This window comes from Suncus etruscus, chromosome 20 (assembly GCF_024139225.1).
Source record: "Suncus etruscus isolate mSunEtr1 chromosome 20, mSunEtr1.pri.cur, whole genome shotgun sequence".
Lineage (NCBI taxonomy): Eukaryota > Metazoa > Chordata > Mammalia > Eulipotyphla > Soricidae > Suncus > Suncus etruscus.
In genome coordinates this window covers 304,290-321,884 of record NC_064867.1, presented here as the reverse complement: position 1 = coordinate 321,884, position 17,595 = coordinate 304,290, and the positions used below count along the sequence as shown (strand labels likewise).

The 17,595-nt window shown below is 44.2% G+C and overlaps 1 protein-coding gene across 1 annotated transcript in view; it reads right to left on the bottom strand.

Moving 5' to 3' along the window:
• STK32B (serine/threonine kinase 32B) overlaps positions 1–17,595 on the bottom strand; it is a 250,860-nt gene that overhangs the window by 12,897 nt on the left and 220,368 nt on the right. Inside the window, exons 5-6 of the mRNA XM_049766428.1 lie at positions 15,305–15,342; positions 12,925–13,014 (exon numbers count right to left, since the gene is read on the bottom strand). Coding sequence (XP_049622385.1) covers positions 12,925–13,014; positions 15,305–15,342 — 128 coding nt within the window. The remainder of the gene's footprint in view (positions 1–12,924; positions 13,015–15,304; positions 15,343–17,595) is intronic.

Here is a 17,595-nt window from a genome sequence, read left to right as displayed (position 1 = left end):
GGTTGGGGATAAGCAGGGCAGGAGGTAGGTCAGTTAGGTGAAAACTGTGCCCAAGATGCATACACCAGCTAATAGGCCCTCTGTGGGCTCCCTGGTTGGGAGCAGTGTGCTCCTCAAATGCCCAGGAGAGGCACTGGATGAAAGAAGGCAGATGGTGGGGTGCCGGAGAGAGGACCACAGGCTACAAGCTTCTGGAAATGTTCTGGGCACATAGCAGATTGCAGGCCAGGGAGCTTATGAAGGGGTTAAGGTGTCAGCCTAGCGTGAGCAAACCCTGGTTGGATCCCCAGCGTCACCTGGTCTCTTAAGCTAGATCTTCTGAGCTAGTCAAGGCCTCTGAAATGCCTACAAGGCTCTAGAGGTAGAGGTGGAGAGTGTGATTTCAAGTAGGAAATCCTATCAGAAAAGTGGAAAGTATTAAGTAACTAGGTGGAAAGGATGATGATAATAAGAAATCATTAACAACAACAACAATAATGAAGAGTCCCAGAGAGAAAGACTTTCTTAAGTTCACCAGGAAACTGAAAGCAGTGAGAAAATAGTGAACTTGAAGATAGGTCAAAGGAAATGAATGACCTAAAGTAAGAAAAAAAAATGTATTTGAGTAGCCAAAATCTGCAGGGGAATACTGGAGTTGTAAGTTACCAGGAACTGAAATCATTGCAGGAGAGGAGAGAGAAGGTGTTAGGAAAATATCAGAGACAATGACCAAGAATTTTCTAAATATGGTGAGTCAGTTGACCATAGATTCAAGAAGATTATTAACCAGGAGAAATAGCCCAGAGTGAACAAACATGAGGAAAGCAGGAAGAGGAAGAAAAAAAAATGAACAAGAAGTGAATACCCTACAGAAGAACAAAAGCAGGGTCATGGATGATTTGTGGTTAGAAACATTGCAGGTAAGAAGCAATGCAATAGGATGTCCCAGTGCTGAAGAAGGAAAACAAGAGGCAACCAGAATTTTTAATTACAATATAAAGGCAAATAAAACACAAAATAAAATCTTTCTCTGACCAATAAAGATGTGGAAGCCATTCATTGCCAGCAGATTTTAATTAAAGTCCTGGCTGAAGGAGGCCCACCTTAAAGAAGAACTCTGACTTCGATAGAAATGAAAGCAAGCTATGTAAAGAAATAAAGACCAAGGCAGCACTCATCACAACAGCCCAAATCGAGAAACAACTAAGTCTACGAACAAATGAGTGGGTAGCCAAACTAAGGGAAATAGTCATGCTATATACAATGCTACTTGGTTATAATAAAAAATGAAATCATGCTGAGTGAAGTCATGGAGAAGGAGAGGTACAGGTACGAAATGATCTCCCTCATATAAAGAAACATAAATAACGAATGAATTAATCAAAAATACCCAAGAACCAGTTTTCAAGACTGAGTTCTGGCAGGGAGATGGCAGAGGGTTTAGATGTGAGGATCCTGAGGCAATGGTGGAGGGAAACCGACATTTTAGTGAAGTATGTGGTGTTGGAATGTTGCATATGTGAAACCCTATCATTGGTAGTATTGTCAATCATAGTGACTAAAATAAATGAAAATAAAGACTACTAGAAGAGAGAAAGAAAAATAGATCATTTTTATCTACTACAAATTCAAGTGTAGTTAAGTAAGGCAAAAACTAGATGAATTAGTTATGCACCTAATATATTTATAGCACAAGAAAACAAAAAATATAGGCCCCAAAACAAAAAAAGAATAGGAGGAATTGGAGGTATATTGCTATTATTGCAAAGTTCTTTCTATTTATTAAGTGTTGTGCTATTTAAAAGTGGATTTGGGAGGGGGGCTTTGGGGCCACACATACTCAGGAGGTACTCCTGCCTTTACATTGAGGAGTCACTCCTGGTGGTGCTGGAGGTTGAACCCGAGTCTATTGCATGGAAGGCATGCCCTCCTCTCTGTGCTATCTTTCCAGCTAGGTGGATTCTTTTTACTTTGGGGCCACAGCTTGCGGTACTTAGGGCTTACTCCTGGATATATGCTTAAGGATCTCCCGGTGGGCTTGGAGATCATGTGGGATGCTGGGGATCTAACCCAGGTAGGTCAGTTGGGTTCAAAACAATCACCATACCTACTGTACTATCAAAGTGGATTCTGATTCATTGAAAAACTAAAAATATTGAACACTTAACCTTTAAGCTTTCATTTTTTTATATACAGCAGTGGTAGTACTATGTCATAAGGAAGTTAAGGTGAAGTTACAAATCATGGTCCACTCATTCCAAATAAGCAGGAAAATGAGGAGTTAAGGAATAAAAACAAATGAAACAAATGGACGAAAAAGCCAGAGAATAGAGTTCAGTCCAACCCTAGCCATAATTATATTAGTTACAGATGTTCTTAATGTTCACAGAAGAACAGATGGATGAAAAGATTCCCTGTAGAAATCTCTTTAAAATAAAGACCAGTTGGATGTTAGGGTCCAGGAGACTGGGACCCCCCCACGCCAGGCAGGTCTTCATGGCCGGGCAACTCGGGCCCTGGGGGGCAGGCGGAGGAGGGAAATCCCTCCCATTCAATTTTCAAACTGGAGAGGGAGCTCGCAGTTGAACCCAGCAGAGCGCACATGCCGGGAAAGCCGTTCCTATGTTTTTCTGGTTTGTTAGGGTCGCTGGTCGGACAGCCGGCCACAGATCTCCTGGGCTGAACACTTGGTCCAGGAGACTGGGACCCCCCACGCCAGGCGGGTCTTCATGGCCGGCCCTGGCAACTCGGGCCCTGGGGGGCAGGCGGAGGAGGGAAACCCCTCCCTTATGTATATTCGACCTCCTGTTTCGTTTGCTACTAATATTATTTTTCAAAACCGCGCGGGCGCAAATAATGTACTGTTTAAGCATTATTCAAAAACGTTCCTGATACTAGACTGTTCCTAGGAATAGAATCAGGATGCCCAAGATTCTGATAAAACACTCAAATTGACCTTTATTGTTTAGTCTTTTATGTATTTCCTCTCCCCTCACTCCTTTGTCTCTCCTACCTCCTCATACCCAAACCCTGAACCATTATATTCCCTTATTCAACCCTCCTTATCCTCAGTTCCTGTTTGGGTAGACTCAAAGACTGTCCTCCTGCTCCAACTCCACCATCCAGCTTCTCATTGAATGACACCCTCTCGGTCCTCAGCTCATGCCTATACAAGCACTACAACCAACACGCCTGTTGACCCATGCTTGGTGGCCCCTCATGCCCCCATCAAACTATGGACTGTTGCATGATACCGGAATCAGCTTCAGCATAACCCCTAGTTCAAGGACAATATAGGGTTCTGTAATGCCGCAAAACATGTCTCAAACTCAATTATCACCTGTTGTCTTCAAATACCCTTGTTTTCTTTCTTTTTTTTCTTTTTAAAACATAAAAGGGTCACATGCATCTCTTTTGTATATCTCAGATGTATTCCCTTACATCTATAACTCTTCAAATATCCTCATATAGTGACAATTTTGCCCACTAGATTAGTTATTTGATTGTTTGATTTTCCCCCTGTGAGATCTGTTTTATAAGCAATACTGGTAGAAGAGTAACTGTATAGATTTCATGTTTATACCAAGTTACGGGAAATGTTAGACTTTATTCGTTGGCCCCCAGATGCACCAACAATATCTTGTGGCATTGCTTCTCTTTTGCATAGGCACATTAAAATGGGGAAATAATACATATGTAAACAAGTTTTTATCTAATAGAGATGGGAACACAAATTTGGTAATGTAATTAGGCCTTTTACCCTGAACATTGGCATAATGATTTGGCTCAGATCTCAGAAGAATGGGCATCGCCCACACACACCTGAACTATGGAAACAACCACAAATGTCTTTAACACTCCCAGGATCCAAGCCTCTACCAGAGAAGACCTACCACTGCTTTGGCATTGACTTACTCCAAAGAGTACTCCCAACACCCAGGCGACTCAGCAACAGTTTGCATGCAGGGCAGATCGCTCTGCATTTAATGATATACTGAAACTAGAGGATGCTCCACATCAGCCTGACATCGACGAAAGAAATGCACAGAATCCAGAGTCTTTAAATATAAAAGTCAGATACCAACTATAGCTAAAGTGTGCAAAAGTTTCACCGGGACCTTGAGAATGACTGGAGTTGGATAGACTGGTATGCCTGGAACCCAGAGTCTGTCTTATGCCAATAAACTTCTGGGGTGAGGCCATTTTGTAATCAGGTCAAGGATTTTTTTTCCCATTTTCTCCATTTTTCTGGACCTATGCAAACATTGGTGATTGCCACAATCACACCTTTACTATATATATATTTTTTACTCATATCCTTTAAGGAAAAAAATACAACTTACTGAACTTAAAAACAAATTACTGTAGTAGAATGCCTGTCTCGAATACAGGTAGGGGATGGAAAGGGGGGAGGGGGATAATGCTGCACTGGTGAAGGGGGGTGTTCTGGTTATGACTGTAACCCAAATATGATCATGTTACTTAAATAAAAAATATATTTAATAAAAAAAATAAATAAAGACCCTTTGGGCCCGGAGAGATAGCACAGCGGCGTTTGCCTTGCAAGCAGCCAATCCAGGACCAAAGGTGGTTGGTTCGAATCCCGGTGTCCCATATGGTCCCCCGTGCCTGCCAGGAGCTATTTCTGAGCAGACATCCAGGAGTAACCCCTGAGCACTGCCAAGTGTGACCCAAAAACCAAAAACAAAACAAAACAAAAAAAAAGACTAAAAGTATGGCAAAAGCCATGATCTTTGTTGGACTAGAACAACCCTGTGACGGACCATATGGACAATGCTAGAATGCCTTTCCAACTCTAGCCCACAGTGTCTCGTTGTTAACTTGAACTCTAGCCAATAGTGTCCCATTAAAATTATAATTCTAGGAGAATGTACATCACAAAAATGAGCCAGATCCACATATCAGGGTGTTTTTTATTTTTTAAAACAAGATAGCTACTTGTTAAATCCGTATCAATTGACTTCTAGCCAGATCATGCAAAGTAAGCCCCCCCCCAAAAAAAAAGCCGAAGCAGAGAAAGTAGACTTTAGAACAAGGCACAAGAGCAGCACAGGGATAATGATAAATGTGGCAATTAGCAAGACAATGGAATAATCCCAAAGTGTACACCTTTTACAACACAGCAACAAAATACATCCGACAAAACTGAAATGCAAGGATGCAACACACAAGTCTATAATTACTATTGGGATTTCAGCAAACTCCTCTTTGTAATTGCTATAACTAATGGACATCAAATCATTAAGGATATTGTTTCAAGTAAGGCCACCTAGCAACTTGACCTAATCTACACTTATAGGACACATGAAGAAACCAGAGAAGGCACATATTTTGCAAGTGTTTTGGAATATGCACCAAGATAAACCCCATCTAGTCCATCATAGGCATAAAATAAACTTTACTCATTAAAAAAAGGGAGAAACAACACAAAGCATTGACTTCGGACATCACAGAATCAAGCAGACCAACAAGCACCGAAATACTTATGGTATTTCAAAAATTTGGTTGAAAGTGATATAATGGCTCATTCATATGTCAAAGAGAAAGTCTTATAAAGTTAGAAAACGTGGGTGAAAATGAAAACAACATGTCAAAATTTGATTTAGTTAATGCTTGACTTAGAATTATGCCAGTAAATGCTTATTCTGGAAAAGAAGAGTGATGTCAAGTCATTGATCTCAATTGCCATCTATGAAACTGAATTCAGAACAAATAAAACCCAAAGTAATCAAAAGAAAGTAATCCAGATAAGAGCAAAGATAAATAGAAAAACAGCAAACAGCAAAGGAAAAGAATGAAAAATAAAATGGATTCTTACAAATATCACTAAATTTGATAAGCCTCTAGCCAGGATGACTAGAAAACAGGGGGAAAAGACCCATTCAGGCATTAAAGAAGAAATATTCTCACAAATGCTATACACATTAAAAAGACAGGGGCTTGGGGCCAGAGAGATAGCACAGCGGTAAGACATTTGCCTTGCAAGCAGCTGACCCAGGACCAATGGTGGTTCGAATCCCGGCATTCCATATAGTGCCCTGTGCCTGCCAGGAGCTATTTCTGAGCACACACACACAGCCAGGAGTGTGGCCCAAAAACCAAAATAAATAAATAAATAAATAAATAAATATAATAAAAAGATATGGGCTATTGGAAAGAACTGTATACCAGATATTTAATGAGTTAAATAAAATGAGAATATTTCCTGACAAACATAGATGGCAATCCAACTCAATGTTTCTTACTTTTCCTTTTCCTTTTTTTGTGTTTTTTTTGGGCCACATCCAGTGATGCTCAAGGGTTACTCCTGGCTATGTGCTCAGAAATCGCTCCTGGATCGGGGAACCATATGAGATGCCCGTGGATCAATCCACGGTTCATCCTAGGTCAGCCACTTGCAAGGCAAATGCCCTACTGCTGTGCCACCGCTCCAGCTTCATCAATGTTTCTTTCTTCTTTCCTCCTCCTCCTCCTTTTTCTTCTCCTCCACCTTCTTCTTCCTTCTTCTTCTCTTCTTCTTCCTCCTTCTTCTTCCTTCTCTTCTTCTTTCTCTCCTCCTCCTCCTCCTCCTCTTCTTCAGGTCATACCTGGCAGCACTAAGGGTTACTCCTGGCCCTGTGCTCAGAAATTGCTCCTGGCAGGCTCGGGGGACCATATAGAACACTGGGATTCGAACCACCATCCTTCTGCATGCAAGGCAAATGCCCTACCTCTGTGCTATCTCTCCAGCCCCTGTTTCTTGCTTCTTAAGGGGAAATACACAATAAAATAAATTAATTCATCATATAAAACTTTCCTGCAAAATACTTGGGCCGAGTTATTCTCATTGGCAAGTTTTGCTGAATATGTGCTGGGAATTATCGCAATCCCACACAAAATCCTTCAGAAATTGAAGAGGCAATAAATACTTTCCAATTTATATTCCAATGTTACTCTGATACCCAAACCACATGAAGTTATCATATGAAAAGAAAACTACAAATAATCATCATGCTCCTCAATGTATAGATTGTCAACAAAATATTAGCAAATTGATTCCAGCATTCTCTAAAAAGAATAATGCATTATTATCAAGTGGGATTTATTTTGGGAAGATAAGCCAGTTTCAGCATTCCAAAATCAATGTACTACAACAAGTTAGAGAGGAGAAACCATATTATTATCACCAATAGAGGGGGGGGATTGACAAAATTTAGCATGCATTTATTCCAAAGAGCACAGGAAATTAAACCTAGAAGGAAGTTTTTTTAAGTTATGAAAACAAAGCTGAAATAAAGCTCATATAACTATTAGTTATAAAAGAACAATCCACTATAATGGCTTTCCAACAAGACCAGGAAGACCAGATTAGGAAGACAAAAATATGTCTGTAGATGGAAAAGAAGGAACTATGAGGATATCACGGTAATTAATGGAAAGTAGGCTTGGGTGCTCGTAACATAATGGATGCAGATCTCAGAGAGTCACCACTTAGAAAAAGCTGTAAGCCAATGTTACTTTGATAAAGTATTATTTAAAAAAAATGTCTTCAGTATGACTTCATGTCTAGGACTTTCTGAAATGGTCAAAATGATAGGGGTAAGAAAACTGCTCAGAATCCAAGAACGAGATAGAGGGGATTTTGAAGATGGTGAATACTTTTATTGTTTTCATAATGGTGGCGATTTTATGATTGATGTTTGTCCAAATTCATAGAACCGTTAGTGAAAAGAATGTTTTACTGCATTAAAATTATTCCTCAAAAATAAGAGCTTACATTAGGTATTGATTAAGCTGAGTGTACTTAAATTGATTATTTCCCTCATAAGAGGCTAAGCCACTAAACGTAGGAATATGTCTGTTCAGATGCACAAGTCCACAGAACACTGGTGCAGAGAAGGGGTCCAATAAAATCATACTGAATGAGGAGATGGAAGGAAGAAAGGAAGGAAGAAAGGAAGGAAGGAAGGAAGAAAGGAAGGAAGGAAGGAAGGAAGGAAAGAAGGAAGGAAGGAAAGAAAAGTGGATGGATGGGTTAGTGTATGGATGGGTGAGCAGAGGGATAGGTAGATAGATTGGTGATGGTACATTAATGAGGAGATGGGTGGAGGAACATAAAAAGGATAAATGGATGGATTTATGGAGGCACAGATGGTGTATAAATGGGTGGGTGGAGACAGAATGGAAGCAGAAATGAATAAACGGATGGATGGATGCGGGGTTTTCAGGAAAGATAATGGGCATTAGAACCGCTCTAGGTCTGAATCCCCTGGCTTTGCCATTCTCTGAAGAGTAAATGGAAACTTCACAGTCTTTATACTTGTATTAGAGAATTGAAATGTTCCTAGATGACTCCATCACCAGATTTGTTTGCGCCATCTGCAGCCTCCTTGAGGAGAGGTAAAAAGGATCAGGAACGCTGTCGAGACTGGAATTCCATGATCTTCCTGTGCTTCCAGTATTTGAGTTGGCTTAAATTGTAATGATTTAGAGCCTTCTCATTAGTAAGGACATTTAAATTGGACTCCTGGATTCCAGTGCCAGACACTGTCCAAATTACCTATGATCCAACCCAATGGTAACAATCATTGGCAATGATCAGTTCTTAGTTTTGAGCACCCCACCCCTAATTTCTCCCAAATTGATGCATTAATGGGGAGATGGGTGGAGGGCCATAAGAGGAATAAGTAGATGAATTTATCGTACAGCAAATTGTCCCCACCACTTTGCTGGATATTATGTGACTGATATACATTGTCTCTGCCATCATATTTTCAAAATCAATCTCCTGGGACTAGCCATTTGATCAGCAACCCTGTATCTGGGCACATTATTTCAGAAGCTATTCTCTCTCTTTTTTTTTTTTTTTTTTTTTTTTTTTTTTTTTTTTGGTTTTTGGGTCACACCCGGCGGTGCTCAGGGGTTACTCCTGGCTGTCTGCTCCGAAATAGCTCCCGGCAGGCACGGTGGACCATATGGGACACCGGGATTCGAACCAACCACCTTTGGTCCTGGATTGGCTGCTTGCCAGGCAAACGCCACTGTGCTATCTCTCCGGGCCCTCAGAAGCTATTCTCAAGGTCACCTGCTATGTGGAAGATACTTGATGTGCTTTCAGTACCAAGACCTGAATGCTTTCTGGCCTCTTACTGGCTTCTCCACTATGTTGGGATGTCCCTGGCACTGAATTTCCTGTGGATTTATGCTGTTGAACTAGGGTATTCAAGGGCTCAGGTTCTGGTGTCTGTCCTTTCTCCCTCCCATTTCCTATAAGCTCTTGAACAGGAAAAAAATGGTACCACTTCTTTGTATCTATCCACCAAACACAGAAACATAAATTTGAAAGGACATGAACACATTTATGCTCATCACAGATCTTTGTTCAATAGGCAAGATATGGAGGCCATATGGGATTCTGTGAATTGAACCCAGGTTGGCTGTATGCAACATAAGTGTCTTGTCCCTTGTTGTCTATCTCCAGATGAATCTTTTGGGAAAGGCAGGCTCCTGTGTCTGGGTGATGAGCCAGGGCAGTTTCCTTCTCTGCTTCTGGGGTGGGGCCCTAGAGGACTCAGGGAGGTGGGCACAAGGCTGCAGAATTGGGTCAGGTGCCCACAATATTGGCTAGAATTTTTCCAAACCAACTTTTCAGGAGCCCCAACTGGCATTTGGAAACAGCTGGGACACAGCCAGAAGTAGTGTCTGGATTATGGGAGCAGCTCCAATGAGACAATTTTCTCCTGAACCCCCTCATTCTCACAGAAGAGAGGAAATCCCTCCTGCCCACCCTGTGGTTTCCCCTGGGTCTTCACCCTGAGTCCTTCCCTGGGGAATCCCTTCACTGCCTTGACTGAGTCTCCCCGCCCACCCCCCACCCCCGCAGAGTTATCTGTTCCCACTGCCTGGGGAACACCTGAAAACACTGAGGTGCCTGGAAGTTCCTCCATTTTGGACATATCACCCTCCACCCCATACTCACTTTTCCTCATACCCAGCTTCCTTCAGAGAGAACTTGGCAATCTGCCTCCCTGCATGACCAGTGCCCCACACTGCAGGCAGCCTGACACTCCCTGGACCCCCATTCTCCTGCTCATGGGCTTTCTTTGGGGAGCTCCCAAGCACCCTCAGTCTATTTTCTCAACTTCCAAGAGGGCCCCCATGGTGTTTCAATAAAGCCATGGTTACAAACATTCTGGAACTACTAGGAAATATGTCTCATACTGTTTCCCCATTGTTCACTGCCCGACTTCCTGCATTTAATAAGTGAAAATATAGTGACTCATAGAGTGGGCTCTGGGAGATGGTGGCACAGATTTGGGGTTTCTACATACCCACTCAAGAGTGGAGGATGGATGAGACAAGTATCTAAATCAAGGTCCCGAAGACAGCTAGAGAATGCATGTCCCCTAACGCCTCAGTATAAGCAGAGATGACAAGCCAGGAGTGACAAATCCTCCTGTGAGTTCTGTGGGAAGGATGAGAGAGAGGTGACCAGGGATGTGTGTTGGCCCAAATACTGAACATGGCAATGGGAGGGTCCAGTCCAGTATCACGGAGAGGAAAGAGCAGGGGGAAGAGGGATATAACCATCTGGACTACATAACACCAGGCAGCTGGCCAGAGCCTCCTTCTAGTAAAGGTTTGAGGAAGAAACTCTGCAGAATAGAATAAAACTGAGCAGACGAGGAGCCTCAAAGACCAAAGGAAAAGGTGTGGGAGAAATTGGGGTATTCACATATTAGTTTGGGGAAACTCCTAATAGCAAACACCTTGGGCTCCCGAATTGGTTCAAGAAGTGAATGAGGGGCTGGAGAGATAGCACAGCGGCGTTTGCCTTGCAAGCAGCCGACCCAGGACCTAAGGTGGTTGGTTCAAATCCCTGTATCCCATATGGCCCCATGTGCCTGCCAGGAGCTATTTCTGAGCAGTAACCCCTGAGCACCACCGGATGTGGCTCAAAAACCAGAAAGAAAAAAAAAAGAAATTGGACCGGAGAGATAGCATGGAGGTAAAGCTTTTACCTTTCACACAGAAGGACGGTGGTTTGAATTCCAGCATCCCATATGGTCCCCTGTGCCTGCCAGGGGCGATTTCTAAGCATAGAGCCAGGAGTAACCCCTGAGCACTGCCAGGTGTGACCCAAAAACCAAAAAAAAATAGAAGTGAATGAGCCATCCTAAACCATTCCATCTTTTAAAAGCACTAGTCCCTGTGAAAAATAATAATAAAGAAAACCAAGACTAGGGGGCTAGAATAAATAGTACAGTGGGTAGGGCACCCGCCTTACAACATGACCAAACTGGGTTAAATACCAAAGCTTGTTAAACAGTGATTGATGACTAAAATGACATCATATGAAGCATAAAACAATAGAATTGAAAAAGATTACTCATATATTGGGTCAGAAAACTCAAGGTGAAAAACCTACAAGAGAAGAATATTTATTCCCAAAACAAATACTTTACTAGAAAACCAACAGACCAAATAACATGGAATAACAACAATTTAAAGGAAAGAGGAACATGAGTAAACAATTTTAAACAACAAGAGAAAGGTAAATGAAACTTCAACATGACCGCCCTTGAAGACCTGGAAAAACAAGCAACTCGCCTCCTTGACTAGGAAGACTGAAGTAAGTACACAAGATTTAGTAACAATCTTTGTTAAAATGACAACCTCCTATGACCATACATGAGCATATTTCTTTTGAATTGGTGTTTCTGTTGGTTTTTAGGGGCTTGTAGATGTCAAGAAGTGGTATCGACGGGTCATCTGGGAGGTCTATCTTTATTATTTGAAGAAATATCCATATTGTTTACCATAGAGGTTCAACTAGATGACATTGCCACAAAGATCAAGAAATAGTGGCATATAGTAGCCAAACTCTAGAAACAAACCAAGAACAGATAAAGTGGACAAAGAAACAATGGCCAGGGGCCAGAGAGATAACATGGAGGTAAGGCATTTGCCTTGCATGCAGAAGGATGCCGGTTCGAATCCTGGCATCCCATACGGTCCCCTGGGCTTGCCAGGGCGATTTCTGAGTGTAGAGCTAGGAGTATCCCCTCCTGAGCACTGCCAGGTGTGACCCAAAAACCAAAAAGAAAAAAAAAAAGAAAAGAAACAATGACCAGAGAAAAACAGACAAAAAAGAGGAAGAACAATGTCTGCCACAGGGGCAGGCAACAGGGAGGGCAGTAGTGAGGACGAGATGGAAATGGAGACATTCGTGATGGGAAATGTGCCCTGGTGAAGGGTGTGTTGGACAGTGTATGACTAAAACTCAATCCTGAACAACTTTGTCATGGTGTATCTCATGGTGATTTAATTAAATAATGTACTTATTTATTAATAAAATAAAGCAAAAAAAGAGAAAGAAAAAATGCCTCCATTAAAAACCCAACTACAAACATGCTTGTAATCATGGTCCTTAAATAAAGATATTTTTTTCTTTGTTTTTGGGTCACACCAGGCAATGCGCAGGGGTTACTCCTGGCTCTATGCTCAGAAATCACTCCTGGCAGGCGCGGGGAACCATATGGGATGGCAGGATTTGAACCACCGTCCTTCTGCATGCAAGGCAAATGCCCTACCACCATGCTATCTCTCCAGCCCCAAATAAAGATATTATATATATAAAAAAAAGTCCAGTGTAAAAGCAAGTCGAAATCAAACACTGCACAATTACCATGCGCACGGAAAAAGAACCAACATCCAAACTGTAATTAGACACGCTCAGTGAAGAGGAAGGGAGATTTGTTTGTTGCTGGCTGGTTCCCCTAGTTAAGACCAAGCTAAGATGTCCAGTGGGAATTCATGAGCAAACACAAGGGAGGGTCTTCCTGGCAGGGGAGAGAGTTGGGGTCCAAGGCAGAGCAGTAAGGGAGGACGGCATACCGAGAGCAGGTGTGGTGGCAGTGAACTGCAGGGGGCACAGACACTCACCCATGTAAGGCTTGGTCCCGGCCATGGAGGTTGCTTTCTCGGATCCTTTCACTACTGTTGCAATGTTGAAGTCTGTGACGTGAACATGTCCTGAGCGAAACAGAGACCCCAGTCAGTCTGAGTTTTCTGGTCTGACTTACCTGATTATCTTCAAAGCACAGAGTTGAAAGAACCTAGGAGCATTTCTGTGCATAAATGATTATGTTAATTGGATGCGGTGAGATTGTGGAGCTGGGATGGGGTGTATATGTGTGTACTGTCGTGGGGGCTGCTCTAGGGAAACCAGTGACTGCCTGTCTGTGAAGAATGAATTCCTGGGGCTGGGAGAGAAGGCCTGGGGACCCCTCCCCACTCTCTTCTCTCTGTCCCCTCCACCCACTGCACTTGGGTCAGCCTCCCACCTCTCTGTGTGACAACCAGCACCCCACCCATTGAGGCACAGTAGCTGGGACCACAGGGACAGGATTGCCCCCCAGCAGGCATTTCTGAGTCCCCAGGGTGACATGAGGACACTCTTGCCAACCCCTCTCTGCTCACACTTCTCTGAAGCTTCTCTCTAGTCCTATGCTCCCCGAGATCAAAAGACGTTTTTACACAGCAGCAGAATGAAAGATTTTTTGTTTTGTTTTGTTTTGGGGCCATAGCTGGTAGTGCTCAGGGGTTACTGCTGGCTCTGCACTCAGAAATCACTCCTGGGAGTGCTCGGGGGACCATATGAGATGCCAGGGATCTAACCCGGATTGGCAGTGTGTAACACTAATACCCTACTGCTGGGCTATTGCTCTGGCCCCCTCGAAAGGGGTTTTAAAAAAGCCCTACATCATATCCTTGCAAGCAGGATGTGGGCCAAACCACCGGACTTTTGCTGGATAAAGAACGAGACAATCCCTTTAGCTTCTTTGCTGCCTTTTGTGGAACTGCCCTGGCCAGGTGCACTGTATTCCAGCCCTTGAGCACAGACCTGCTCTCTCGCTCTCGTGCTCTCTCTCTCTCTTTCTCTCTCTCTCCTCTCTCTCTCCTCTCTCCCTACTCTCCTCTCTCCTCTCTCTTCTCTCTCTCCTCTCTCTCCTCTCTCTTTTCTCTCCTCTCTCTCTTTCTCTTTCCTCTCAGTTTTCCTCATTTCTTCCTTGTGATCCCTGTAATTAGGGTGCCCTATGTCCAGCAGCACAGCATGGTCTGAGCTTGTGAAATCCAGCCAAGAGGGTGGCTGAAGGTGGCGTGAGGCACCACATCAAGTTTCTCAGCTTCATTCCCTCTCACTCTCATCCCAGGGGACCAGGATTCAGCTGGTCAGTCATTCTGCACCCCTGCTCTGCTCTGCCCATGTCATACAGAGATGCTAGCACCATAATGCTGGCATAGGGCTGGTTCCTGACACCCCAGCTCTATGCTCACGGCTGGAGATCATCTGGACTCTCAGCTCTCTCCCTCCACCCATCCACGCTCCAGGATAGGGCTCTGGAGGGCTGTCAGGGAGCCACACATAGAGGCTGCAGCCAGGTGGCAAGGAGGCAGGGGCAGTGACCAGTGGCCGTTTGGAGGCAGATCAGGTGGCCTCAGCCTAGGCCAGCAGAGGCCCTGGACAGATATTTCCCGCAAGAGTTCAAGTGCATGCACGGGATCTGGATTTTTTGTCTGTAGAGCTGGGCACTCAGGAATCCCTGTGGTTCTCCCCTCCCCATGGGGGAGATGTGACAGCCCTTGTCTCTGGCTAATAAGGGGCTGTTTCATGCTCCCGCCAAGGCCCCAGTGGTGCTTGGTGCTCTAACACTCCCCCCATGCCCCTGACCCCAGAGAAGAGTGGATGGGTGCTCCCTAAAAGGGGAGACTGAGGCTGATTGAGCTTAAAAAGAAGCCCCTGGGGTAGGGGAGACTGGTGAGATGGTTCAGTGAGCAGAACACTTGCCTTGCCTGTGGCTGACCTGGGTTTAAATCTCAGCATCGCATCAGGGTTCCCTGCGAGCAGAGCCAGGAGTAAGTCCTGAGCATAGATGGGTGCAGGCTCAAAACAAAAACTTTTTTTAAAAAAAGGGGGGGGGGAGGGAAGTAAAAGCCCCAGCAGCTGATCCATAACCCATCACTAGCACCACAAAAGATTTCCTGAGTCTCACGAAGGGTGTGCCCTGAGTGCAGAGCTAGGAATGCGCTCTTAGTGCAGACAGGAGTGAATCTTGAATGAAGAGCCAGATGAGGTCCTGAGCACAGAGCCAGGAGTGAGTCCTGAGCACCACCAAGTGTGACCCAACTTCCCCCACATAAGCACTCCATTGTGCAAGAGCAGCTGGGGGAGGTCTATGTGTTTGGGGGGAGCTGGACTCCCACGCCCCGCCTCCCCACCTCCTGAGCCTTCAGTGCCCGGAAAGCCCTGGGACAGACTTACCACGCTCGTCCAGCAGGATATTGTCCGGTTTGATGTCCCTGCAACAGAGCACAGAGAGGGTCAGGGGCTGGGTGGCACACAGCCTGGACTGGGGGCATGTCCGGCCTGGACCCCGAGGGGCTGTTCTCCAGGGGTGATGGTGAGCTGAGCTTGCAGCCCATCCAGTCAGGTCAGAAAACACCAGAGCCCAGAAGAGGCTCCAAGGTTGGGCCATGTGCCCAAAAAGTCCAGGCAAGGACAGGGATAAGTGTCTCTAGGACTTTCTGAGCAGGTGACTCTGGGTGGCGAGTGGCAGAGGGGAGAGCCTGGAGCCAGCACTGTCTCTGCAGAGGAGGTGATGGAGGTGTGGCACTTGCGAGGGGTCAGGGGAGAGAGGCTGTGTGCTACAGATGTGTATGCATGTGTGTATACATAGTCATGCCTATGTTAGCACACACACAGCATACTCACATGTACACAGCACTGTGTATGTGCACACACATGTAGACAGGCACGCATACCTTGTGCACATGGCACAGCTGCCATAATACATGCATGTACAGGTGTGTTCACATGAAGGGCCATGAGCACACAAACCAGTGTGTGCGTAGGTGTACATGTCTGTGCACTGTCACATGTTGCCACGTATAGTATGTGTGTATGCATTCATACATGTGCCTATGAGTACACATTGTGTACATGCACGTGCATGCTTCTGTGTGCTTGTGCAGGTTCCGCTAGGGGCAGAGGATGAGGACTTCAGTCCAACAGGCACAAGGACCTGGATTCTGCCAGTAAGCCCAGGGCTGGGAGAGCTTAAAGACACTGGACACCAGGATGGTCGCTTTGAGAGACTCTTCACAGAGATGCTGAGGACAGAACCCTGGTGCCTTGCACAACAAGGCAAGTGCTGTTGGGTTGAACCATGCCTCTCGCCTTTTCGCCAACCCCTGGGGGTCTCTCTCCATGTGCATCACCACAGAGCCCACGGTCCCCCCACCCCAAGGCACCATTTTCTGAGTGGTCTCTGTTCTGTTGACATCAGCTAAGGCCAGAGCAGTGGCCTAGGTGTAGGGCATCTGCCTTGCACACGCTAACCTAGGAGGGACTGTGGTTCAATCCTCCGGCGTATGTTTTTTTCCTAGGTGGATATACCAATTACCTTGGCTCTTTCTGTGATTGTTGGTTAGTACAAGATATATATAAATATATAATGTGATGGAGAATTGAAGATCTCGGTCTTCAAAACTAGGAGCCCTTTTTCTTTTTTCTTTTTGGTTTTTTGGACACACCCGGTTTACTCCTGGCTATGTGCTCAGAAATCTCTCCTGGCTTGGGGGACCATATGGAACGACAGGGGATCAAACCGTGGTCCATCCTAGGCCAGCGCACACACTGCGCCACTGCTTCGACCCCACATCTCTTTTTCTTTCTTCTTTCTTCTTCCTTCCTTCCTTTCTTCCTTTCTTTTTTCTTTCTTTCTTTCTTTCTTTTTTCTTTCTTTCTTTCTTTCTTTCTTTCTTTTTCTTTTCTTTCTTTCTTTTCCTTTCTTTCTTTCTTTCTTTCTTTCTTTCTTTCTTTCTTTCTTTCTTTCTTTCTTTCTTTCTTTCTTTCTTTCTTTCTTTCTTTCTTTCTTTCTTTCTTTCTTTCTTCCTTTCTTTCTCTTCTTTCTTTCTTTCTTCTTTCTTTCTTTCTTTCTTTCTTTCTTTCTTTCTTTCTTTCTTTCTTTCTTTCTTTCTTTCTTTCTTTCTTTCTTTCTTTCTTTCTTTCTTTCTTTCTTTCTTTCTTTCTTTCTTTCTTTCTTTCTTTCTTTCTTTCTTTCTTTCTTTCTTTCTTTCTTTCTTTCTTTCTTTCTTCCTTTCTTTCTTTCTTTTCCTTTCTTTCTTTCTTTCCCTCCCTTCCTTTCTTTCCTTCTCCTCCTTTTTATCTTCCTCCTCTTCCTTCTGCTCCTTCTTTATTTCTTCTCATGTTCAGGGGTTACTGCTAGTTCAATGCTCAGAAATCACTCCTGGCAGGCTCTGAGGACCATCTGAGATGCTGGATATCGAACCCAGGTTGGCTGCATGTAAGGCAAATGTCCTACCATCTATGTGTCCTCTCCAGCCCTAGGTCCAATGTATTCTTGCCCTCCAGCTGTTCCTAGAACCTACTGTCAGGTATTGTGAATCTCTGACAAGAAGAAGCAGGAGAGAATCTGTCCAATACACAAGTTCAAAGACATTTGCAATTAGTGGGGCTGACATGTGAGTCCTGTGTAGGGCAGAAGCAGGCAGAGTGTGGAGGAGGCATAGAAGAGGGATGCCCCACAGTTT